Here is a 23,523-nt window from a genome sequence, read left to right as displayed (position 1 = left end):
ACGAGTCTCAGCCACATTGCACATGCGAAGCTGTTTGGAGGCCGATGCACACACATGTTCCACTTCACGATGAGACGGTGTACGTATGCGAGCGTTTTAGGCGCTTTTTTTTGTTTTTTTTTTGGTGTTCCTCATCCTTAGACACCGGCTGGACGCCTGTACAGCTGTTTGTGTTTGTGCGCATGTGTGATGCCACCACAAGCCCTGCTCTTAGCCCGACGCATGCTCCTCCTCCTCCGCTGGCGCTACACTCCACACTCACGCTGTTCCGCGCGAAGGAATCGCGGCATGATGAAGGCCTAGTGGAAGAGAAGAGAGAGGTAGATATTGCTCGCACACAGATGCGCTGGTGGGTTCGCCTTATTAACCGATCAGAAAATCTTTAGAAACATAAAAAAGGCACGCATGTGCAGGCACACGGCTCCAAGCACAGCTCCATATGCTCCATCACCACCCCTGTAACGAGTGTGTACACAGACACCAGCGAATCAACGACGACGGCGCGCGTTCTTGCCAGGTCGCTTGTTGCCGCCCGGGCGCAGATTGCGTACTCGAGGCGTGCGCTGCGCCTTGGAGCGCTTTGCATCCCTATCGACATCGTCGTCGTCGTTCAACATGTCTTGCAGCGAGCCATTACCGCGTCGCTTCTTGCGCCAGTCGCTCAAGCTCTCCTGCATGTCGCGCTTGTACCTGGCACGCTGTCGCAGCACTTCTGCCTGCACCTCCTTGCCGTACTTCTTCTGCTCCTTCATGGAGCGGCGGTGCGCCTGTGCCTCGATGCGCGCCTTAGAGGCCTCCATCGCCTGCCGCACATCATTCATGTGCACATCACTCTTGTACATTTCGGCATAGTAGTCATCCGGCCGCTTCCAGGGCACATTAGCCTCCTCCAGAAGCGAGATGCCACGCGTCACGGATAGCAGCGTCTGCTGAATAAACGCCTCCTCGCGCTTTGGGTCGTCATCGGCGTTGAGGTCGCTCGGAAGGGAGCGGGTCGAAGTGAGGGCCATGCGCTCCACCCACTGCGCCGGCTCACTAAACTCCACACGGGTGGCACAAGCAGCAGTGGCAGCCGGCTTGGATGCAGCGTCGGCTGCCTCCTTCTTCGAAGCTGCTGGCGCCTTCGGGGGCACCTCTTCCATTTCTTCTACCTCTTCATCCGAGTCCACATATTCATCATCCTCAAAGTCCTCTTTTTCCTCGTCCTCATCCGGGGAGTGATCCTTGTCGTCCTCTGCGTGTGCGGCCTCCTCCTCCCGGCGGCGCAGCAGATTCTTTCGCTTTCGTGCAGCTATATCGTAAACGGGCATGGGCTCTTTGGTGGTGTGTGCTTGCTCGTTTTCTTTTTTTCCTCCTGCTTGCGTTCGACTTTCGGGGTGGATGAGGGGGAGTCGTTGCGTACGTAACGGTGCAACGGGACAAGGGGAGGGATATTGTCCGCCTCTTTTTCCTTTTTGGCGGACTTGTCACTTTTCTGCTTGCACACACCTCGAGGTGAGGATACACACACGGACACACACACACAAACGGGCTACAAACTCGCGGATGCGTACCTCTTTTTTTTTCTCGCTGTTGCATGTGCTTCGTCAGCGTGTGAGTGCGTGCGTGGTGGTGTGACGCGCACGCACAAAACGGCAAACGTGAAGACGAGTGTTTGGCCACAATTGTAAATCCGGCAAGATGAGGGAAAATCAACAAAAGAAGGGAGGAGGAGGAGGAGGAGGAGGGACGAAAGTGCATGAGAAACAATGAGTTGAATCAGCGGAACGACGAGGAGACTGGAATCGCAGCATCAGACCGCCCCCTGGAAACCAAAACAACACAAAAACAGAGGAGCGTGTGCACGCGGTGCGGCATGTTTTGTTTCCGTTTCCCGTGTGAGTAGGTGTGCTTGTGTATTCACAAGGAGGTTGTATGGAAGAGAGTTGCTCTCTTCCTCCAGGCTTTTTCGAAGTGGGTGGGTCGGTGGGTCGACTCGGGAAGCGAGTCCGCCATAGCAACGAGGTGGACGAGGCGGAAGCCGAGAGAGGGGAAGGGGGTGAGGAACGAGCACTCACCGGAGTGATAGCATACATGAGAACACAACGTGAAGCGAGTGTGCAGGAGGTGTGCAGCGGAGTCAGAGATGGGCGAAGAGCGAGCCAGATACCGAATGCACCGACACACATGCACACACACACACAGGAAAGAGCGTCACAGGCAAAGGCAAAACAGCACGTGCACCGGAACCAAGAAACAGGTCGACGGGAAAGCACCCTTGAAGCAGAAGCCCGTAAAGGAGGGCGTGACACGGATCCGCGAGCATGCGTGTGTGAGCTCACTGCGTGTGCACGACAGACGCAATGATGACCTCTCGAAAGTCCAAACAAAGAATCGAAAAAAAAAATGAACTCGGGCAACAAAGCTTCACAGTAGCATACATAACGCCTCTGAAGGCATCCCTCCAATGCCGCTGGAGCATACGCACTAACACACAGAGGGGAAAAAGAAAAGGAGGGGAAGGAAGTCGGCTCAGCAAAGGGCCGTGCACGGCTCCTTCATCCGCGCTGACAAGCACCACCATCACAGGCAGACGTATACGGTTAGTGAGCACCAAAGCAGCGCGAGTATCATGATCAATGACGAGCAGCTACGAGAAAAAACAGTGCTCTAGTGGCACTACTCATCTTTGCCTTTTTCTCTTTTCATGCACGAATCGACGCTGCCCCAGATGCAGCGCCTGAGGTGCCAACCCACCCCGACACACCATTATTTTCCATGTAGGACTCGTATGTAGCGACAACGCGCTCGCTTTGGGTGGTAAGGCGGAACAGCAGCTGCTTCAGGTCCTCGATGGTCTTGTCCTTCTCCGAGATTAGGTCGTGCACCTTCTGCTCCAGCTCCTTCAAGTCATCAGGGTTTACGTTCGCACGCTTCAGCAACTCCGTCAGCTTCGCATCGCGCCCCTCCAACTGCGTCTGCACCAGCTCCAGCTTCTTCTGGATCAGCACACGTCGGAACGCCGACTTGCGCTGGATGTCTTGGAGCATGGCGTTGTACTTCTTCAAGATAATATCACGGTCCTCGACAAGTTTCGCGTAACGCTGCGAGAGGACCTCGTGCTCCCAGGAGACAGTTTGGATTTCCTGCTGAGTATCCTTGACGGACCGCTTCACCTCTGCAAGGGCTTCCTTGTCTGCCAGGTAGTTTTCCAGCTCCAACCCAAGGACCTTTTTCTGGTTTTCCAGCTTGGCGAGTGGCTCGGTGAGCCGCTTGTTCCGCTGCGCCACTTCGTACATGGCACGCTCATTGTGTGTTTCGGTCCGTTTTCGAGCGTGAACCTCATCTTTGAGAGTTCGAATAGTTTCTAGGTTGTTCGAGGTGATCTCGCTAAAGTAGTCCCTGATCTCGTTGAAGGTGCGCTCGTGGGTCTCCCTCAGCTCCGCGATGTGCTTCTCCTTACGCTCCTCGATGCGGCCGAGCTCCTCTTTCCGGGCCTCGTCCATCTCCTCGCGCACACTCTTCAGCAAGTCTTCGTAACGGAGGTGCATCTCCTTGATCTCTCGCTCAAAATTCGATTGCTGCTCTGCAATCTCCTTGTCCTGCTGGGTAAGCAGCGCGCGCTGCTGCTCTAAATGCCGCACCTCCAGTTCACGGTCCGCCAGCTTGGTGTCGCGCAGGTTGCGGGCAGCGGTGCTCTCTTTCGTCCGGTACTCCTCCTCCCGACTTGTCAGCGCACGCTGCGTCTCCTCCTTCATGGTAGAAAGCTGAACCTGGTTTTCGTACAGTAGGTGGCGGATCTTCTGCTTGAATATTTGCTTCTCTACCTCATGCCGCTCCGCCTGCTCTGCCTTCTCCTGCTCCTTTTCCCGAATCGACTCCTTGATGCCCTCGAGCTCCCTCTTGGAGATGTTCCAGAAGGCGATGATGCGGTCCCTCTCGAGTTGGAAGTAGTTGCGCATCGCATTCGTCTTTTGCAGGGCATCCGTCGCCAACCAGATATCCTTGCCGTCGACATGCGGCGCGGCCATAGGTGACGCACTTGCAGCTGCGCCGCCGCTCCGCATCGCCGATTTCCGCTTCGGCGGCATTCGGGGAAGAGAAAACTGCGACACCAAAGACGACAGGAATGCACCTGCCTTGTCGCTATCTGTGTGTATGCGTGCGTGTGTGTGTGTGTGTGTGTGTGTGTGTGTCTCTGGATGTAGATGCCAAAATGAGGAGTATCGTTACAAGCGACGCAAGACAGAAAAGAAGGATATGTTAAAAGCAGCTTTGAGGAGTGTAGGGATGCGCTGGACACACGGAGCGACCCTCGAGTCACGCACAAACGCACGTTTTCGACTCGGCCGCAGGTCGATGCCGGGTAGTGTGGTGTGTGTGTGCTGTGACGCGTGAGTGTACTGAGGCGGGGAGAAATGGTGCGCTGGGCGATGTAGAACACAGCGAGAGGCGCCGCGATGGTGATGAGGCAGAGTGATGCTGCACGGAGGAGGAGGGCGGTGTGCATGTGCCCTCATAAGCATGGACGTTTCTGTGTGTTGGGGGTGGCCCATATAGGGCGCAGACGCATCGTCCATCATAGCACACCTCCTTCTCGGGGGAGGTGGTGGAGGGCAGGAGAGATCTGCTCTGCTCAGCGCACCTTTTGCGTCGCTTCTTGCAAGGAGAGGCAACTCGCACGCACACACACAGCGGGAGAAAAGATAGCTGTAAAAGTCGTGCGTACGCAGCTCGGCTATGCCTTTTCGTGCGCAACGAAAGAGGACTATTTCCTCGTTCGAGACACCCACCTGCGTCACGGACGCTGGAAACGGAAATGAGGATCAAGTCGCATGAAGGGGGCGATGTGACTCGATAAACTTTTTTCTCGCGTTGTTTTCGTTTTCATGGACGTTACGCGTGTTTACGGGTGGGGGAGGGAGGCTGTTGGAGAAACGACCTTGTGTGCGTGCTCTCTCTCTCTGGCAATCGCACTGAAGGAGAAGCGCCCAAGGCATGCGCTTTACACACGTAAACACCAGTGATATGCAGGTGAACGCGGTCATCGTACGACTGCTTCGCCTTCTGAGTGTGTGGAAGCCTCGAGCCAACTCGGACGCGCACACACACATTCGAAGAGAGACACATGTTTGCGTGCCCGACCCTTACTCGACAGTCTCGCGTGGCGGTTCGGTCACCTTTTCGCTGGTGTTGCTGTCAGCCGGCGGCGGCGCAACGAGCTCATCCCATGAAGTGTTTTGGATAATGTACCCGCTGAAGTGGCGATCGGTGTACTTGTTCAAATTGCCGCTGGTGTAGCGCTGCTGGACGCCGATGTACTGGTTGATGTAGTAGAAGAGGAGGTCATCCACTTCCCCGTGGTAGAAGGCGGTGGCGTCGGCGCTGCTTGCCAACCCATCTGTGGTCTTCGGAGTCATTTCGCTGGAAGCCGACGTGGAGGTTTTGCTGTCCTTCGACTCGACCTGGTGCGCGGGCGGTGGTGGTGATAGGCTGCCGCTACTGTGCTCCAGTTGTGCCTTCAGCCTATTCACTTGTGTTATATACTCGCGCAGAAAGTAGTAGATCGCCTCGACGGTAGCGAGGTAGGTCGGATCATTGTTTTGGAAGCGCCAGAAGAGCGACGTCTGCGACTTGATGCGGACGTGTTTAAATTTGCTCACCCGTTCATCCCGTGCAATCGCTTTGCTCTGCTGCCACGTGCTGTCGATGAAGACGACGTTCTTGTACTGGTCAAGATGCTCCACCTCGTGCAGCTCCACGCTCTGCTCGCTAGGATACAAGACCAGCGTCAGCTCTGGCTCCAGCTGCTCCGGCACCGCCGGATACTCGGCGATGTGCAAGTCGGGTGAAATGGTCGACGCAGCCAAGCTAGTACTCTTGCCGCGAAGCTCATTGGGATGCAGCACAACGTACACGTTAAGTGGCAGTGCCAGCGGTGGTGGGTGGGACTCCGGGTGTACGGTAGTGAGGCAGTCATAGCAGTAGAAGAGGCGACGCTTGTGACACTTGGGGCACTCGCGGCGGTCCTGCTGCTCACGGAGGCGGTAGAGCGGAACAGAAAAGTGCAGACTCTTAATGAAGGCGTGCACCTTGTCGGCGCGCTCGTCGTTGGAGTCCGTGTAGCCACCGCGAGGACGCTTCATGATCAACTGCGCGCGGCTACCCTCGAGAAGAGCAGAGCTCAGCAGTCCCGCTCCGATTTCTCAGAGCCGCCCTTGAAGCTTCGGTGACCTTGTGCGTGTGTGCTTATAACCGCGCGTGTGCGTCTCTCTCTGTGGCTTACGGGGTGATCCCGATATATGCGTGCGGCCCTGTGTCTCCCTGAACGCCCACGCAACAGGAACCCGCCCGAGGAGAAGGCTAGAAAAATGTAAATCGATGTTGAGAGGAAGGGAAAAACGTGACAGACAAGCACGAAATAAACTTTTTCTTCCACGCCTAGACGCGTTGTGTGAACAGGTACATCTAACGATTTTGGTTCAGTTGGAGAGAGCTTAGCACGAACATGCACGACTATTCCGTGGGTTCATCTGCCGACCGTTCGTCTTATGGGACAGCTTCAGTCTGCCAACTTACGGCATCGCGTGTGTCGACCAACCTCCATTGGGTGTGATCCGCTTTTGCGGTCTCTTAATTTTCGTATCATTTTGTTTTCTTTCCGACGTGTGTGTCCATTCTCTGCCGCGCAGCAGGAGCCCGACGCCACTCTGCTGCCCCCGGCCAGTCACAGACCCATCTCGTGGGGCACAGCAGCCGCGCACATGCGCCAGTGCAGCAGTGCGCCGACTCCGTCGGCTGAGCACCGCCTCGCATGTCGCCTCACAGCAGCTCACATCATGCCAGTCGCCATCCCTGGTGCATCCCCTCGCGGCGGCACGCAGGTTACCCACCACCAGTGGGCAGTGCGAGGGCCGGGCGGGGCACGTTCGCGTCGCGCGGACACGCTGCCCACCACCACATGGACGGCACACGCGTGCTCGCTGCCGCAGGCCGCCCCGACGCAACGCCATCCACGGCATGGCTGCCGGCATGAGCAGCGATGAAGCGCTCTCACACCACCACGTCGCGGGTGCTTGACCCCGCGCCACCACCGCAGGTGGTTCGGCATTGGCAGGGATAGGGGGTGCTGCTTGGCCTCCCCACACACAGAGTCGATGTACTCGACCCTGAGGTGCAACGGTGAGGTGCCCTTCCCCTCGTCGTGAGAACAGCCGCTTCCAGAAATAAATAACAGCAGCAAGGACTGGCGGTCATGAAGCAGAGTTCGCTTGACTTGGTCAGCAAACACACACACATGAAAAAAAGGATGCGCTTCATTGTAACTGGGCAACTACACGCGTACCCTTCGCATCTATGAGCACGACCTTCTATGAATCGATACGCACCAGCTAACAGGAAAGTGCGGAAATAAAAAAAGAAATAACGAGCCTCTAGTGAAAAATGGGCTCTTCAGTTGTGAAACTCTCCCGCTTTCACGGAAGCGGTCGAAGCAGTACGCAGCCGGAAGCACGAATACGCGTGCTACACGACAGCCAGTGACGTGTCAGTAGCGGTTGCGTCAGCAAGACATCTCCTTACTCCAGTTTGTTGAGGCTGCACTGCCCGTCTGCGGGGGTGTACCAAAGGAATGTGCCGTTGACGGCAAAGGAGCCGGGGTTCACGACGTGAACGCCTTTGTAATGGCACTCCCATTGCTCTGTTGAGTCGCACAGCAGCATCGTGTGCGGCAGCACCGGGATGCGCAAGGCGTCGTCTGCTCCCCACAAAACCGCCTCATCAATGCTGGGTGACAGGTGTGCCTCGTCTAGCAGTGTCTTGGTAACGCGCTCAAACGACGTTGTGGCGGCTGCCCCAGCCCCACTAGGAGCGCCCCGATCCAGTGCCGCGTCGGTACGCTCCTTTGTGCGATAGCGGTCCCACGGATAGAGCAACTCGCCGCGCTGGAGATCGCGCAGGAAATCACGGCGAGCGATGATAACCTCGTGTGTGTAAAAGCGCAACCGGCATGGATTCGGAGCAACAGTGAGCTTCTTTGTTCGACTCTCCACACCCTTGGCGAATTGTGTGGCAATGGGCGTTTGCGGCTGAAAGCCCTGCAAGAGAGTCATGTCGCTGGGACCCGGGATGAGCACGAAATGACTATGCTGTGCTGCAGTGGGAGCATTGGCGGCGATGCAGCGACCTAATCCGTCGAGGAGGATCTGCAGGCGGTCCGAGTTGTCGAAGATGTCAGGCAAGTGAGACGCGTCGCCAAAGTGAAGCGGGACGGAAGAAAAGTCTCCCGTGAAGACAAAAGTGACGTCGCGCAGCTCTGACTCACTTAAGCCCTGCATGCGCTCAAAAAAGCGAGCCAGCTTGCTCATGGTGCCCGCCTTGTCGAGGTGCACATGCGCCATGACGATAATCACGCTCTGCACCCGCTTCTTCTCCTCTCGCAAAGCCTCCATGGGGTTGCGCGGAGCCAACCCGAATAGGTCCATGCCAGAGCCGGCATCCCGCAGCGTCACCTCCCGCCGCTCTGCTGGCGGGAGGTCCACTCGAGTGACCTGAAGAATGCCGTTCACCCAGAGCCCGCTTACCACAGTCAGGAACCCATTTCCCACAAAGCAGTGCTGCGTGACCCGTGACTGTTCGCTGAATTTTAGCTTAATCTGTCCTCTTAAATCCTCCAGGAATACTTCGTCATCCCGCACGACCAAAAGTCCAAGCACAGCGACTTGAAGGCCTGGATCGAGCCCCTCAAGCGCGGAGGTGGGCAAAAGAGCCAGGGAGCCGTCATGTGGCGAACGCTGATCCACTGATTTCTGGTAGAGGCCGCATCGCAAGCAACGCCGACGAGCGAGTGTATAGCGCTGATTGAGGCACTGCAGACGGTTCAACGCAGCCGAGGAACTGCTCACCCTCAGTTCGTTACTTACCTCGTCAACAAAGACTTTGGGAACAGCGCCAAGAGAGACGACTTGCACGGAAGATGACCCGTCGGTGCCTAGGCATCCTTTTATCTTTGCTTCTTGCAAGCTGATGACCGCATCTGCCTTCAATTCATCAACGAGTCGATTGTCACAGCATTGCTCTCCAATCAAGCTGAACAAGTCGCGCAGGAGATCGCGGCGGTGCTCCTCACCAGTGCCATACCTTTTCAGGAAGCTGGCAAAGCGGCTGACCGCCAATGGCTTCAAGTTGTACTTGTACGCCTGTGCAAACTTCCTTATCTCGTCCTTGGGCTCCCTCATTGCCTCCTTCGATGCAAGGATCCTGATTTTCCTTTCGCCTCCTTTTTGTGTGGAATGGTGAGCTCCTCCAGTTTCCCCTAAGGAAATAACAGAAACAGAGTGGCAATATTGAAAGAGAGTGGGGGTCAAAAATAATAGCACGATAGTTCGGTTTGAATTACCGCGTCGATCACAGAGTTTATCCAAGAAGCGGTTGCGGTTGAAAGGGAAAACTGCGATTTATTGCACCACACAATCAGTGCGCAAAATTCAGACATTGAGGCCCATTTCGTCATTTTGTTGTTGGTTTCGCCGCCTCTAAAGCTCGGAAAGCAGTACCTTCCTGGAAATACCCTAGCATTTTTCCGTGTTTTTTTCGGCAGCAGCGAATCCGCCGAAGTGGCGTAGGATTTGAGAAAGTGTCACTAATGCATTTGACATTTCAATCTCTACTCATAGCTGACCGAAACGCTTCAGTAACCGCTGCAATTTCTCCACCTCTATGACCAAAGTGGCGTTGTCCTTCTGAACCTGCGCCATTTCTCTTCGCACAGACATCAGCTCCTTCAGTAACTGCTGATTACGCTCGTGTGTGGCATCGGCTCTCCCTCGCTCCCGTACCAGTTCTAACTCGTAATTCACAATCCCGGCTTTCATCTTTTCGCTAGACGCCACGTACTCCTCCAGCTTGGCGGCGCTTCGCTTGCGGCTCTTTTCCTCAGAAAGATACTGCCGCATTGCCTCTTGTAGCTCACCCGCGCGCCCCTCGTTGGCGTTAGCTCTCTGTGACTCTTCGTGCAGATTGCGAAGCAGAACATTGTTCAGAAGGTAAGTCCCTTTTGCATCTTGCTGAATGCTAAAGCAATATGCGCTGATAACACATGTCAAGCACCAGGCAGCGATAACACTTCCTTTGGCTGCCGGCGCCAACCACCACGCACGGAACCTGTTGACTGGTGAAGAGACATCACGCCATGGCGTAGAATCGCCAGGGGCCTGCCTATGCGTTCCTTCGTGAAATGTCGCGTGAGAGTAGCGATGAAGCTCAGGCTGAATTCCCTGCCACAGGCGTGTACTTTGTCTCATCATACTGGCTTGTACTGTTCTGCAGTCTAAATCGTAAGCATAAAGCAGAAGGAATACACAAGAGCAGCATAAAATGAAGGGAGCTCAAAAAGGGGAAAAGAAATGAGAAAGATGCTGAGCATATTGATGCATTTATATATCCGCTTTTTCTTTCGTTGTTTTGGTTACACTGAGGATTTCAGTACAAAGCGAACCCACAGCAAATGCTGGCCGTCTTCGACATCGCCACCATGCATTTCAGTTCTGATGTAGATGGTGCAAACGGCTATAAAGCGTCACCAATCCATATCCGCAAGACTAAAAAAAAAAACTAGCCGTCGAGAGCCTGCCCAATAGCAATATTTTTTTCTTTGCAAAGCTTTGCGTTTTTTTCCAGTAGACTACCATAGCAAGCCGAGAATTCGAAAGCACAAAAAGCACTGAGCGCATGTGGCCTATAAAAAAATCGCGCTTAGGGCTTCTTCGCCGCCGCAATAATTCCATTGAGAAACGCTAAAACGCCTCCGTTGGGGTCGGTATCTGGAACACCGAATAAGGTGCAGAGTTGCTTGTAGGTTGTAGGGTCTTGCAGCGCAGCCTCCAGAAGTGCGGTCGCTTGCGAAACCTGCGGGTTTTTCACTTGAAAGAGAATGTCATCCAGCTCTCCGCCGTCTCTCGGCAAGTAGTCCATAAGTTTCGCCTTGTAATAAGCAGGGTCACTGCTCAGCTCCTCAGCGACAATAGAGGAAGACAAAACATCAGTTAGCTTTACATCCTTTTTCGACTTGGAGACCGACGCCAAAATCTTCTTGAAATCTTCAAGGTTGACGGTTGTCTTAGGTCGATTGTTGGCCATGCGCTCTGCGAGCATGCTTTCAAGACCTGCTAAATAAGTACTGTCCTTCTGCTCCGACTTATCCTGCAGCCAAAAGAAGTACTGCTTTTTCTCGTCATTCTCCTTTACCTCGAACAAAAAGACACGACCTGTCTTGCACTGGGTCACAAAGCTAACGGTGGTCTTTCCGCGAGGCAACACGATGGGTGCCGATTTCTCAGACTCCGAAGCCCATATCATCTCAACGGTGCTCGCACTGGAGAAAAACGAAAGGTAACCCTTTCGCTTGTCGGCTGTTACCATTCCGCCGGTATACTTCATTTTTCCCGCGCGGAACTGCAGCTCCGGGGGCTTGCTGAAAACAGGTGGCGGAATCATTTTGTAGAGAGTGTCGAACCAAGGTGTTTGTGGTTCTCCTTCAAGTACATGAGGAAAACAAACTCCTAAAGTGTAGCCGAGCAACAAAAAGTGAGGCCAGGGGAGAACGAGAAAGGAGGCTATTATTCGACTGAGAATGAGTATCAAGCCAGTTACATAAATGCATTTCTTCTCCCGTCGCGCGCAGGGAACGCTACGGGGGAACAAGAGAGAGGACGCAGGTCAGCACGGGAATCCAAGGTCCACTTCTACACGCAGAGCAGTCGTTCCAACGCTTTTTTTTGTTTCAGATACCACCGCAACACTTTGTACGCTGGTGCTCGGGATCGGTGCTAGTTTTTTTCCTGTAATTCAGGGACTGAATTCCGAAGCACTGAGCCAAGCTTGGTGACAAAAAACTCGTCAAATGCAGCGACTTAGAATACTTTGCTTCTCACTCTCCTCTATGAGTACAAGTATTTCCCTTCGCGACGGCACACATTCTAGTGGCGAGTGCTACAGCTTTGCAGGAAAGAAAAGCAGCAAACCACTGGAGGGTTTTAGCACCTAAAAATAAACATACAAGCGAAAGAATCCTAGGGCAAGCAAAAAAAGGCGAGACAGCGAAATAAAGACGCCAGCATGGATCACGCAGCGAGCCAGTAAAACATCAGAAAAGCGGGGAAATATCAATACACGCGCACCGAGGGGAAAAAAAAAACTTCTTCCTTTCTGTTGTCGTTAATAGGAGGACTGCTTGACGTATCCCAGCTTGAGCTCGAACGGAAGCCAGTCTAAGGGAGTCGGATCGCGGAACGTTGCAGGGCCTTGCGGAGTTGCCATACTGAAAGAGCGCAGACGAGCCCACCCGGGCATTGGGGTAAGGCAGCGATCCTTGACATCTTCGTACGAAATGTGCTCGGTCGCCATCGCCATATCGCGGTACTGTTGGTACGTGGCGACTACCACAACGGTGGCACACACCATAAAAATGCTAAAACTTATGCTAATGATAGGGTACATGTTGCCACCGAAAAGAAACCCCCATTTCTCGACTGAGCCAGCAGCTGTAGACACCGTGCCATATTCAGTCTTGATGTTCCCTAGTTGTAGTCGAGTCGCCTTCGACAACATCGGCGCCAGAGATAGCCTTGTTCGCAGCATTTTGTTAGAAGATTTCCTTTCTTTTTCAAGTATTTGTGCAAGTTGAGCTGTTAACGAGTACCGAGGAAACGATAGGCATGAGAAAGGGCGAGGGAAAGGATACAGTCGTACGTCACCGGTCGGCAATCAAGTGGAAGAGACATAGAGAGTTTAAGACCCGAATCATTTCAGTAGAGGTGGCAGACAGCTGAAGGAGCGATAATCCTAAGTGAATGCGAACAACAATGACCTTCTGTTGAACGGCGCTCTCAGCGCCTATCCAAGCTGAAGACGCGTTCTATCCCAAAGCTGATTCCTTCAAAAGCAATGTGAGCGCTGAGGAAACGATCCGCCCTTGGCCCCTTCATCGTTGCCATTTCTTCCTCCAAACATTTCCTCATGCTTCTCAAAGCGGTTGCACTTCGCAAATTGTGGTTCCTTTTTTCATGAAGTGGCTGACAAAAGCAGGTCCATGATTCTCGCATGTGCTTTCGGCATGAGCTCGTCTGCTTCTGCGCCACAAGCGTGAGGTCGCTTCTCCTCCAGGCTCACGCTTACATCTGCGTGTCAATACAACTATTTTCTGGGATGAAGTCTGCTTGATCTCAAACCAGCACCTTCACCGCGTGAAAGACAAGGTGGTGGCAAGGCAAGACGCAGATATACAGAGATGCAAGCGTCGAAAATGCGATCGATTTTGGTACCATGATTCTGAACCTTATGGATGTGCGTGTGTCGAAAGTCGATTGATCCTCTTTCCGCTGAACCGTGCCTCCCCCTCTCGGTTGCTCCCTCCACACCAGAAGAAGCTCAGTCTCTCTTTCTTGCACGTGAGATGTTGAATCTTGATTACACGCTCGGTGCAACAGCGGAAGGGGGGTTGGCCGGAGACCTATCCCTACCCCCCCCCCTTTAATCTGTGAGGCTCAGCTTCATGGAGATTTTGCAGCTGCAGCGCAGATCATCTGCGGCAGAAGATCTGTTGTCGGCCCTGTAGGTCAGCTTGACGGTGAAACTACAAATAACCCAATTCCGAGGGAAGTTCCAGGAGACAGAGGAACTTTGCATCGCATGCGCGAGATTCGCGAACACGGAAAAACTCGTAGCTGTAAGCCAGAGACTCTTCACCAGGTGTTAACCACTTTGTCACCTCCTCGCTCCAGAAGGCAAAGAGTATCTTGGCGCCTTAAAGAGCGGTCCTTTTCCCTATTCGTCTGCCACCGGTGCGCTGAGTTGCTCCTGACCATCCTTACCGACGCCAGCATCCTTTTTGTTTGTCCTTTGGCTCCGCCGTCTTCATAAGACTTCTTACCAATAGCGTAGACTGCGAGAGGCCTCACAAACCGCGTGATTAGTGGCGCTCGCCATGAGTGTGCTGTTGTTTATCGCCCTAAGTGTGAAAACGCTAAAGCTTGCTTTTGTTTCCTCGGGAACGCCATCTGGCGTGCTGCAGATTGGGGCTATTGTAGGAGCAACCTACCAGAGAAATCACTCAGCGATGGTTTTCGTGGACTCGCTGAAGCTCGGCAGCTGCGAAGACGTGTTCGTAAGATCCGCTTGCGTATTTGTCATGTGCTCTCAGGAAAGGTGCCACGATAATTCAGCAGACCTCTCAGAAACTTTTCTCGTCGCCTTGCGCAAGCGGAACTGCTCGCCTGATGTTGTCCTAGCAGCTGTGTTTCTCGAGGAGGCGGGCCAGATTAGCAGGCAACTCGGCGCGCCTCTTGTCCTTCTGTCAGAGAGCACCGAAGACGTGCCAAGTATTCGGAGTACATCGCTTCGCATTCCGCCTTTCTACCTGGGTGAAGAGCACTGACTGCGGAACTTAGTGGCAAGTGCAATATTCGACTTTGCCGTCTCTGTGCAGAATCTCGTCAGCTTTGGTGCACGGCAAAATCTTCACATGATACAGCGCATTATTACTCGAAATCCAGGTATCGATATTACAGGGCCCATATGCCCCATTGCGCACCCGATCGGATTCCTCAGAGGTGATGATGAGCTCATGACAAGGAGCTCTTTAGCCGAAATCAGCGCATATCTTAAGAGCTGTGGAGCTCGTTTCCCGTACGTAACCTTGCCAGTAGAAAACAGCGCACATGAGCAGCAGTTTTACAGCGCTATCGGAACAGTAGCAATCGAAAAGAACACTTGTGTCCTTCGGTATATACCAGCGGCGGAGCCATCGTCGGGATGTTGAAGGTCCTCCGAAGGCCAATGCGTGAAGATCACTGATGACACTTCTATAGCTCTCCCCTATGCGTTTCACCGTCACAAATCTATTCGTGTGCTCACGAGCAATCTCGAAGGGATTCTTTACGGTGCTGTACTTGCCGAATCGCCGATCGTCTACGTCGGAGGCAACCGCTTCTCTTGCTCGCCGTTGTGGAGCGCTGGTATCGAGGTATGCGCACCTACTCCTCTTACTACTGAAGTTGTATCAGCTGTTCGCTCTGTTTGCAATAAGTCAGCTGTGCGTGAATGGGTGCAAGCCGCACAACGTGTGAGCGTTCTCATGGGTGGTGCTCAGAGAGCTAAAGAGGTTTCTGAGCTTGCGGCTGCTGTGGGAGTCGGCAGCATGGACTTTGTGCGTGATGGAAACATCCTTCCCTCGCCTTATGGCCACGACGCGGTCATTGCTGTGTCGATGACTCTTCTGCTAGGCTTTCTGTTTTCTTTGAGTCTCCATTGCTACCAGCTTCCTTTGAAGCGGCAGGTGGTGAGGGAGGGGTATAACAGAGCGAACTTGCTGCAACGCATGCTGTTTTCTGTACAAGGTTATTGACAGCTGCTGTGAGGTGGCTCGCTGAGCTACTTTTTCGTCCCGTCTGTATCGTCGGTTTCCCCCATTGAGAGAAAAACATACTGATGTGTGCCTGCTGGAAGTGCTGAAAGAGCTTGACAGTGTAACTGCTCTTCCTTGGAGTGTCTGCCTCGCTTTATACAAGCGTCTCGATGTGCTCTCTGCTTGCATCCCCATCCTTTTTGTACTCTTTTCTCTCTATAACATCTTTGCCTACGTGTTCCTGCGCCATTGCGTTTCCTTTCATGGATCTTTTCAGCAACTGTAGAGTTACCGGCCACCGCTCCTCGTTTCACAGCACGCGCAAAGCCATGTCAGAGATTGCGGAAATGTTTCAGCGCATCAGTCAGCGCCCCAACGTGACTGGCATCATTGTAGTGGACAGTGAAGGCACTCCCATACGCAGCACTATCGAGGACACAACAGTGCAGAACCAGTACGCGCATTTGATCACGTCACTTGCTGCTAAAGCACGTCATTGCGTTCGTGACCTAGACCCAACGAACGATCTGTGCTTCCTTCGCATCCGCTCAAAAAAGAATGAGATCATGGTTGCACCAGACAAGGACTTCATTCTGATTGTTATTCAAAACATTGTCGAGTAGCTGCGTTACGCGCACACTCGCATGGGATAGAGGAGAGGAGTGTTTCGAATGTAAATAGTTTCTCCCCAGGAATGTGTCTAAGCGCGAACAAATAATACGAACAGTGAACACGCCGCAGCCTTGCTGTGCATTCAGACTGCCTTTGACAAAGAGACATACGCATAGCCACGCAAAGATGCCGTTGACCCACCGTCTTGCTCTCGTGTTGCGCAACATGTCCTTCCGTCATTTTTTCACCTGTGTCCATGTCAACTTCCCTTCCTACCATTGATGCCGAGTCATCATCTCCGCGGCTTTGGTTATGCGCACTTTTCCGAAACGCCGGCTACTCTCAGCTTTTCCCTCCGCTTTTCACCTCTATTGACTTACATACCCTAAGCTGCAGGTGCTGAAGCTTCCCAGCTTGTGGTTGCAAAAGTAGCAGCTGCTGGTTCAAACACGCATCTACGAAAGCAAATAGAAAAAAACGCCGGAAACTCCGTGCACACGCAAACACGCGTACGGGCACAGCGCAGACAAGGAACACGGAACAACATCACAATGCTTGCAGTTTTAGATGTGGCAAAGCACGTTTTTTGGAATGACACCGCCTTCAATAGAAAGCTGCTTCCCTCGGAGGCAGCGCTGGAAAAGTGCAGTTACACGATTGCTGATCTGACGACCATGACAGGAAAGGAGCGGATCTCCGTCTTCAAGCAGTGCGGGGTCGACCCATCCCTCTTTCCTCTTTTTCTGAGGTCACTTCAACACATCACTGCTCTTCACGGCGCGGGTAAAATTGAAGGTAATTACATGATTCATCGGCATTTGAGCGCACGCCAGTGGAGTCCGCTCTACGCCAACACTCCTCTTCTCGGCTACGCGAGTGTGAATAGCTTATCGTACAGAGAGCAGTGTTCATCTGCGGCAAAGGAGACAAAGAGGGATGACGTAGCTGATCTGGAAAGAGGTCGGACCTGTCACTCCCACTACAACGGTTTGCTAAATCAGGGCGCGACCTGCTACCTCAACTCGCTCCTCCAGGCTCTCTTCCACATCACAGCGTTTAGGGCTATTATCTATCACATGCCGACAAAAGACGAGGCGGAGCAGCATGCTGACCTGGAGTCAACAGTGTCCAGAAGCATTCCGTATGCCCTGCAGCGACTCTTTTGCCACTTGCAGATGTCGACGCGCGCTGTCGGCACACGCGAGCTCACTGAATCATTCGGATGGGGCGCATCCGATAGCTTTATCCAGCACGACGTGCATGAGCTGACGCGCGTTCTTCTAGACAATTTGGAGGAGAAGCTCAATGCTCAACAAGCTGAAACCGGGAATCCGACGCCGAAGGAGAATGCGATTCATCGCCTCTTCACGGGCTCCTTGGAAAGCTACGTGAAGGTCGAAGAGGCGAACTACTACGGCTCCCGGGAAGAGCCGTTTTATGACCTCCAGCTCGTTGTGAAGAACAAGAAGAACATATACTCGAGCTTCGACGCCTTTTGCCAGGTCGAGGTGCTGGACGGAAAAAACAAGTACTGCCTGGAATGCAATGGGAAAAAGTCGTATCATCGTGCAGAGAAAGGCGTCCGGTTCAAGACGATCCCTCCCATCCTTCTTCTGCACCTTGCACGCTTTGACTACGACATTCAGCAGGGCGAGACAAAGGTGTTGACGCGCTGGGACTACTACAACACTCTGGATCTGTCGCGTTACATGCCAGAGTCTCCGTCGACGGACACGCATTACACCCTGTGCAGTGTGCTGGTACACTCCGGGTCAAACACCGGCTTTGGTCACTACTTTTGCTTCCTTCTGTGCTCTGGCGCGTGGTACAAGTTCAACGATGAAGCTGTTACTCCGGCAAAACTGAAGGAGGTGTTTGGTGACAACTTTGGTGGCTTCAAGCTTAACTACTGGGGTTCTGAGATCCCGAACACCGCCAACGCGTACATGCTTGTGTACATCCGCACGAGCCAACTGAGCTCCATTCTATGCCCGATCGGCAGCAATGACGTCCCACAACACGTCGTGCAGCAGCTGGAAAGAGAGCGTGTTGAACACGAGCGTCGCGTCAAGGAGCAGGCGGAAGACTACCTCTACGGGCGAGTGCATTTTATTCTACCGAACGAAATCGCCGATCAGGAAGAGTACCTTACGTCGCGTCGACCGGCAGCGCAGAAGTTCTCCTCTCACAAGACTCTGCGCATTCTGCTCGACGACGAAGCATTGCCAGCTTTTGAGGGATTTGTGAAGCGGCAGCTGGGTGTCGACGCCGAGCAGCTGCTGCTGTGGTTTGCCTCATCGCGCACTGGCGGGTCAGAGATTCGGCTTTCTCAGCAGGTCAGGGCGAACATGAAGGTGCGACAGCTCTTGCAAAACGCAAAGGAGTGCTGCGTACTTGTCACAACCCCAGCAACTGCCACAGTAATTGAACTCGACCAGGGCTGCGCGTCCCGCGAGTACCAGGTGTTTCACCACAAGCTGTACGACCCGCTGCAGCTCAAAGTCCTTTTTCTAGGGTGCACCGTGCTACACCGCGATCCGAACGGGGACGCAAAGCAGGCTCTCGAAAGCATGGAGTTGCATGTGCGCGCCCTCATCGCCGATCTGCCAGACCTGACAAAGCAGCTGCATGGCCATCATCTGACGAAGCCGCCGAAAGCGAAGCAGACACTGCCGTCGAAGCCACGGAGTGCCGCCTCACTTGAGGCCTACAGGTCGAACCAGGACCTCTCCTCGAGGGATGAGGCGGAGACGACCGAAGTGAAGCGCGGTATGCCGCAGGAGGCGTTGGGAGTGGTGCGCGAAACTGAGGCGAGCGAGTTTTTGCCGTGCACCGAGCTTCACTCGGGTGACATTCTCATCTGGAAACTCGACACACCGAACGAGGACCCAGCGAACATTTTCTACCCCGACATCCAGAGCTACCAGAACTTCCTCCTGCACCGAATCCCGGTGGAGCTGAAACTGAACCGCTACCCGGATTATCCCCTGCTGATCGCGACCGAGCTTGCAGAGGACATGACGTACGAGCAGCTTCAACGGTACGTTGCACGGCTCATTGGCGACATGGAGAACTACGACCGCGTTCGCTTCACTCGCCACAACCCGGAAACGGAGCTGCCATACTTCATGAAGGGCAAGAAACACGATCGTGCAACTTTGGCGAGATTGTTGATGCCTGCCAGTTCGCGGGTTCCCGCCCTGTCCAAATACCTCTACTACGAGTACTGCAAGTACACAGTCACCGAAATTGAGAATGCGCACTCGTTGCAGTTCAAGTTGTACGGCGACAATGTCAAAGTGGTGTCGACGCACTGGATTCTGCTGCCGCATGATCTTCCTATCACGGCGGACCTGCTCTTTCCCGCCTGCGTGCGCGAGATTCAAAAAGACTACGCAGCCGGCGCCTGCCCAGCGGTGGCGGCGCTGCTCAAGGAAGATCCACAAAACACATCCAACAACTCCTCCATCGCCTTTGTGAAGCGTCTCATGCAGATGGACTGCAAGAGCGCACACGAGTGGCTGCGTCTGGTCGACGTGTGGCGCGGTCGTGTGTACAACATACTGGACAAGAACCACACACTTGTCTTCGAACACAACACCTTCGAAGAAAGCGCGGAGTATCGTATCGAGCACCTTCCTGCACCCATCCCAGGCGTTCCCTCCTCAGACCAGGCGGTGTTTCAGGTGCATCACTTCACCATGGTGCGCCAGCGTCGCGACGCCATCGAGACGCACAGTGAGCCCTTCAGCATGTACATCAACTTCTACGAAACGTCGAATCAGCTGTTACGCCGCATCGCCGCGAAGCTGGAGATGATCTACGCTGCCGTGCAGGATTGGAAGGTGTGTCTAGTGAAGGAAAGCCGGGTAGAGGTGATTGCGCCGGATGCCCTGATGGGTGCCCACATTACCAACTTCTGTCTTCCAGAGTGCTACCAGCCGAACCAGATTGAGCCTTCGAAGGCGGCTTTCATTGGGCTGGAGCACGCCCCGCTCTCAAAGCGAACGGGCAAGCGTGAGGAGAAGGTGCTGATCCTCAACTGACCTCACACACACACACACACATATATATATATACTTCTGTTTTGTCGCTTGCATCCGGCTCAGATGTTAGCCGCACGGTCACACGAAGGGCTTTCCCTTCAAAGACAACCGGGCACAGCCCCTTGGTGGCCTGCCATCTTGATGTTGAACTGCGCGTCTTCCTTTTCCTTTGAGGAGGACCCTCGTTGCGCTATTCACGCACTGTCTCGTTCTCTCTGTCTGCGTTGCTACTTTGTTTTTAGTATTTCCCTTTTCTATACCTTCCGCTTCCGGCCGCGCGGCGCTCCTCTCCCCTCCCCTCCCCCTCCCCCACGCACACAAGGCCGCTAATTGTTCGATTCACGACCTTTTCTTGCTGCCGTCTTTGTCTCTTATTTCTGTGTCGTTATCAAGCCTCTCTCCGCCCCCTCCCCACACCCCGCCCACTACCACCACCAGCACCTCTTCTCTGTCCTATGCATGATTCGTGTGCACGCTTATTTGTTCGTGCGTGAGTACGCGCTGCTCGTCCGTATGAGAAGCTTCGCGCACGGACACAAAAAGGGTGCGGTAGTGTGCCGTTAGTCTCTGGGGCATGTACTCGATGACCGGGTTGCTTTGGCGCGTGTGTTGTTCGTACGTGCCAGCGTTACAGCTCGCGTGGTCGATTGCCTCGTTCTCTTTATGTTCGTGTGGGAGCGCAGACGCATCTGGTGAAGGGCATAGGGGAAGAGGTCAATAGGTGGAAGTTGGGGCAGAAGCAAAACAAGCAGCTCTCCTGACAATATCGAGCAGAGTTGCGCACGTGCGTCACCTCTCCCTAGCTCCACGAAGAAAATGCAACGTCCCCTTTTCCTCTTCCGTTGGTGCGTGTGTGGTAAGGTGCCTTGTGCTTCGTCTTGGCTTCCGTCGTGGCTTCCTTTGGCTCACTTCTCTTTTTCCGTCTTTGCTGTTTTCTTTCATGACGAGGAGGCACCTCACCGTTGCACCTCAGGGTCGAGTACATCGACTCTGTGTGTGGGGAGGCCAAGCAGCACCCCCTATCCCTGCCAATGCCGAACCACCTGCGGTGGTGACGCGGGGTCAAGCACCCGCGACGTGGTGGTGTGAGAGCGCTTCATCGCTGCTCATGCCGGCAGCCATGCCGTGGATGGCGTTGCGTCGGGGCGGCCTGCGGCAGCGAGCACGCGTGTGCCGTCCATGTGGTGGTGGGCAGCGTGTCCGCGCGACGCGAACGTGCCTCGCCCGGCCCTCGCACTGCCCACCGGTGGTGGGTAACCTGCGTGCCGCCGCGAGGGGATGCACCAGGGATGGCGACTGGCATGATGTGAGCTGCTGTGAGGCGACATGCGAGGCGGTGCTCAGCCGACGGAGTCGGCGCACTGCTGCACTGGCGCATGTGCGCGGCTGCTGTGCCCCACGAGATGGGTCTGTGACTGGCCGGGGGCAGCAGAGTGGCGTCGGGCTCCTGCTGCGCGGCAGAGAATGGACACACACGTCGGAAAGAAATGTTTTCTTTGCCTTTGTCTTTTCGTCTTCAGTTTGTGTGCGTGGCGATCGTCGAATCAGAAAGGAAAAGAGGCAGGAGGAAATTTCATGCCGGTGGCAGCGTCACCGCAGCGAAAGGAGAAGAAACCGCCCGTATCCCCGCGCCCCCGCCCTTCCCTTCGCCCCTCTCCCCATATCTTCGACACCCTCCTGCTCACCAAAAGAGAGGAAAATGTGAGCAGCAGAGAAGCATGCAGCTCGCTTCTTTGCGCGTGGAAACAGTGGATGGAGGATGTCACGCTGAGGGGGGATAAACGACAAGAAGAGTGGCAGCTTGGAGAGGGAACGGGGAAGCACTACAGAACACCGAAGCCCCACCATCATGTCCCCCTTCTTCTCCCCCATCTTACAACCCTGCGCCTCTCTGTTCTGTAGTTTTCTCATTGAGAGTACTGCAGCATCGGCAAACGAAGCGCGATTCGCTCCCATCGACGTGTGCTTACTGTCTCTCTTTCCTTGTCCATGAGCCTTCGATGTTGTATCTGTTTCCCTCTCCCTTCTCTCTTGCGACCCCATCTTCTCTCATCTGGCTGCCACCCTCTTTTCACGCCCCCAACGTGTGCGCGGTGGCCGCGACTCTCCCTCTTTGCCTCCATACGGCGTGAACTCGAAAGGAGGAGGGTATAAGCATAGTCAGCGTACGTCTCCGTCGAGGGAGAAGGAGCGAAGTGTGTGAGGAAAAAGAAGAAAAACGGATCTAAGCGACGTAAGTTAGAGGCCATGTCTTCGAAATCGTCACCAAAATCGCCAGCTTCCGATGGCGCGCACCGCTACGCCCACGTCAACGTCAACAAGCCCTCCTCCTACTGGGACTACGACTCTCTGCGCGTGCAGTGGAATAGCCCTGACCGGTACGAGGTGGTGCAGAAGATCGGCCGTGGCAAGTATAGTGACGTCTTCCTCGGCGTAGACACCAAGGTGCCGCGTCAGGTTGTGATCAAGGTGCTGAAGCCAGTCAAGAAAAAGAAGATTCTGCGTGAGTTGATGGTGCTGCAGACGCTCAAAGGCGGTCCGAATATTGTGGACCTCTTCGATGTCGTGCGGGAGCCCAATAGCAAAACGCCCTCCTTCGTCTTCGAGTACGTGAAGTCATGTGACTTCCGAACCGTCTTCCCCACCTTCACCGATTTAGAGGTGCGCAGCTACATTTTCCAGGTTCTCATGGCTCTCGAATACGCCCACTCGCATGGCATCATGCATCGTGACGTGAAACCGAACAACGTGTGCCTGGACTATAAAACAGGTAAGCTGAAGCTGATCGACTGGGGTCTGGCTGAATTCTACCATCCTGCCACGTCCTATAACGCTCGCGTCGCGTCGCGCTACTTCAAGGGGCCGGAGCTGCTCATAGAATTGCCCATGTACGACTACCGGCTAGACATGTGGTCGCTGGGATGCATGCTAGCAGCCATGATCTTCATTCGTGAGCCATTCTTCCGCGGGAAGGACAACACAGATCAGCTGGTGCGCATTGTGAAGGTGCTCGGCACGGACGACCTGCAAGTGTACCTGAAGAAGCACAACGCGAGTCTGCCGCCCGTGCTAGAGGCGACGCTAGGCTACCACGCGAAGAAGCCATGGAGGAGCTTTGTGAATGGGCAAAATGAGCACCTGTGCCCGCCCGAGGCACTCGCGTTTTTAGACAAGTTGCTCCAGTATGATCACATGAAGCGGATCCAAGCGGCAGAGGCGATGATGGACCCATACTTCGACCCAGTCAGACCCAAAGATTTTACGCTAGACGGGATCACCGTGGCGGACGAGAATGGAGGCGGCGGTGCGAGTATATGCAACGAAGAGAGCGAGCACGAAAAGAGAGCGCCAAGAATAGAGTCGTGAAAGCAAGATGAGCAGCCTGCGCTTGCGTGCACGTATCTCTCTCTCCCTTTGTCTGCGTATGTGGTAGTGAATTTGTAGCGTCTCGGCTGTCCTCTCGCTCCCCACCAGAAAGAGGTGAGC

The 23,523-nt window shown here is 54.3% G+C and overlaps 10 protein-coding genes across 10 annotated transcripts; 3 read left to right on the top strand and 7 right to left on the bottom strand.

Moving 5' to 3' along the window:
• Positions 1 to 488: 488 nt before the first annotated feature.
• LMJF_35_1820 (conserved hypothetical protein) lies at positions 489 to 1,310 on the bottom strand (the record flags this gene model as incomplete). Its single annotated transcript, XM_003722525.1, has 1 exon — positions 489 to 1,310. One exon carries the CDS (start codon positions 1,308 to 1,310, stop codon positions 489 to 491), a length of 822 nt encoding a protein of 273 aa, XP_003722573.1.
• A 1,374-nt stretch (positions 1,311 to 2,684) lies between these two features.
• LMJF_35_1810 (trypanin-like protein) lies at positions 2,685 to 4,070 on the bottom strand (the record flags this gene model as incomplete). The annotated part of the gene is made up of 1 exon (XM_003722524.1): positions 2,685 to 4,070. The coding sequence occupies one exon, from the start codon at positions 4,068 to 4,070 to the stop codon at positions 2,685 to 2,687; it is 1,386 nt and encodes a 461-aa protein (XP_003722572.1).
• Positions 4,071 to 5,126: 1,056 nt separating this feature from the next.
• Positions 5,127 to 6,125, bottom strand: LMJF_35_1800 (conserved hypothetical protein; the record flags this gene model as incomplete). Its single annotated transcript, XM_003722523.1, has 1 exon — positions 5,127 to 6,125. One exon carries the CDS (start codon positions 6,123 to 6,125, stop codon positions 5,127 to 5,129), a length of 999 nt encoding a protein of 332 aa, XP_003722571.1.
• Positions 6,126 to 7,556: 1,431 nt separating this feature from the next.
• On the bottom strand, positions 7,557 to 9,215 carry LMJF_35_1790 (putative DNA polymerase epsilon subunit b; the record flags this gene model as incomplete). The annotated part of the gene is made up of 1 exon (XM_003722522.1): positions 7,557 to 9,215. One exon carries the CDS (start codon positions 9,213 to 9,215, stop codon positions 7,557 to 7,559), a length of 1,659 nt encoding a protein of 552 aa, XP_003722570.1.
• A 432-nt stretch (positions 9,216 to 9,647) lies between these two features.
• LMJF_35_1770 (conserved hypothetical protein) lies at positions 9,648 to 10,283 on the bottom strand (the record flags this gene model as incomplete). The annotated part of the gene is made up of 1 exon (XM_003722521.1): positions 9,648 to 10,283. One exon carries the CDS (start codon positions 10,281 to 10,283, stop codon positions 9,648 to 9,650), a length of 636 nt encoding a protein of 211 aa, XP_003722569.1.
• A 448-nt stretch (positions 10,284 to 10,731) lies between these two features.
• LMJF_35_1760 (conserved hypothetical protein) lies at positions 10,732 to 11,472 on the bottom strand (the record flags this gene model as incomplete). Its single annotated transcript, XM_003722520.1, has 1 exon — positions 10,732 to 11,472. One exon carries the CDS (start codon positions 11,470 to 11,472, stop codon positions 10,732 to 10,734), a length of 741 nt encoding a protein of 246 aa, XP_003722568.1.
• A 720-nt stretch (positions 11,473 to 12,192) lies between these two features.
• Positions 12,193 to 12,615, bottom strand: LMJF_35_1755 (conserved hypothetical protein; the record flags this gene model as incomplete). The annotated part of the gene is made up of 1 exon (XM_003722519.1): positions 12,193 to 12,615. One exon carries the CDS (start codon positions 12,613 to 12,615, stop codon positions 12,193 to 12,195), a length of 423 nt encoding a protein of 140 aa, XP_003722567.1.
• A 3,027-nt stretch (positions 12,616 to 15,642) lies between these two features.
• LMJF_35_1750 (dynein-associated roadblock protein-like protein) lies at positions 15,643 to 16,002 on the top strand (the record flags this gene model as incomplete). Its single annotated transcript, XM_003722518.1, has 1 exon — positions 15,643 to 16,002. One exon carries the CDS (start codon positions 15,643 to 15,645, stop codon positions 16,000 to 16,002), a length of 360 nt encoding a protein of 119 aa, XP_003722566.1.
• Positions 16,003 to 16,542: 540 nt separating this feature from the next.
• Positions 16,543 to 20,037, top strand: LMJF_35_1740 (putative ubiquitin hydrolase; the record flags this gene model as incomplete). Its single annotated transcript, XM_003722517.1, has 1 exon — positions 16,543 to 20,037. One exon carries the CDS (start codon positions 16,543 to 16,545, stop codon positions 20,035 to 20,037), a length of 3,495 nt encoding a protein of 1,164 aa, XP_003722565.1.
• Positions 20,038 to 22,284: 2,247 nt separating this feature from the next.
• Positions 22,285 to 23,403, top strand: LMJF_35_1730 (putative casein kinase II; the record flags this gene model as incomplete). The annotated part of the gene is made up of 1 exon (XM_003722516.1): positions 22,285 to 23,403. The coding sequence occupies one exon, from the start codon at positions 22,285 to 22,287 to the stop codon at positions 23,401 to 23,403; it is 1,119 nt and encodes a 372-aa protein (XP_003722564.1).
• Positions 23,404 to 23,523: the final 120 nt, after the last annotated feature.

Source organism: Leishmania major, chromosome 35 (genome assembly GCF_000002725.2).
Source record: "Leishmania major strain Friedlin complete genome, chromosome 35".
Lineage (NCBI taxonomy): Eukaryota > Euglenozoa > Kinetoplastea > Trypanosomatida > Trypanosomatidae > Leishmania > Leishmania major.
Note: the sequence above shows the minus strand (reverse complement) of the source record. Positions and strands in the feature narration are given on the sequence as shown.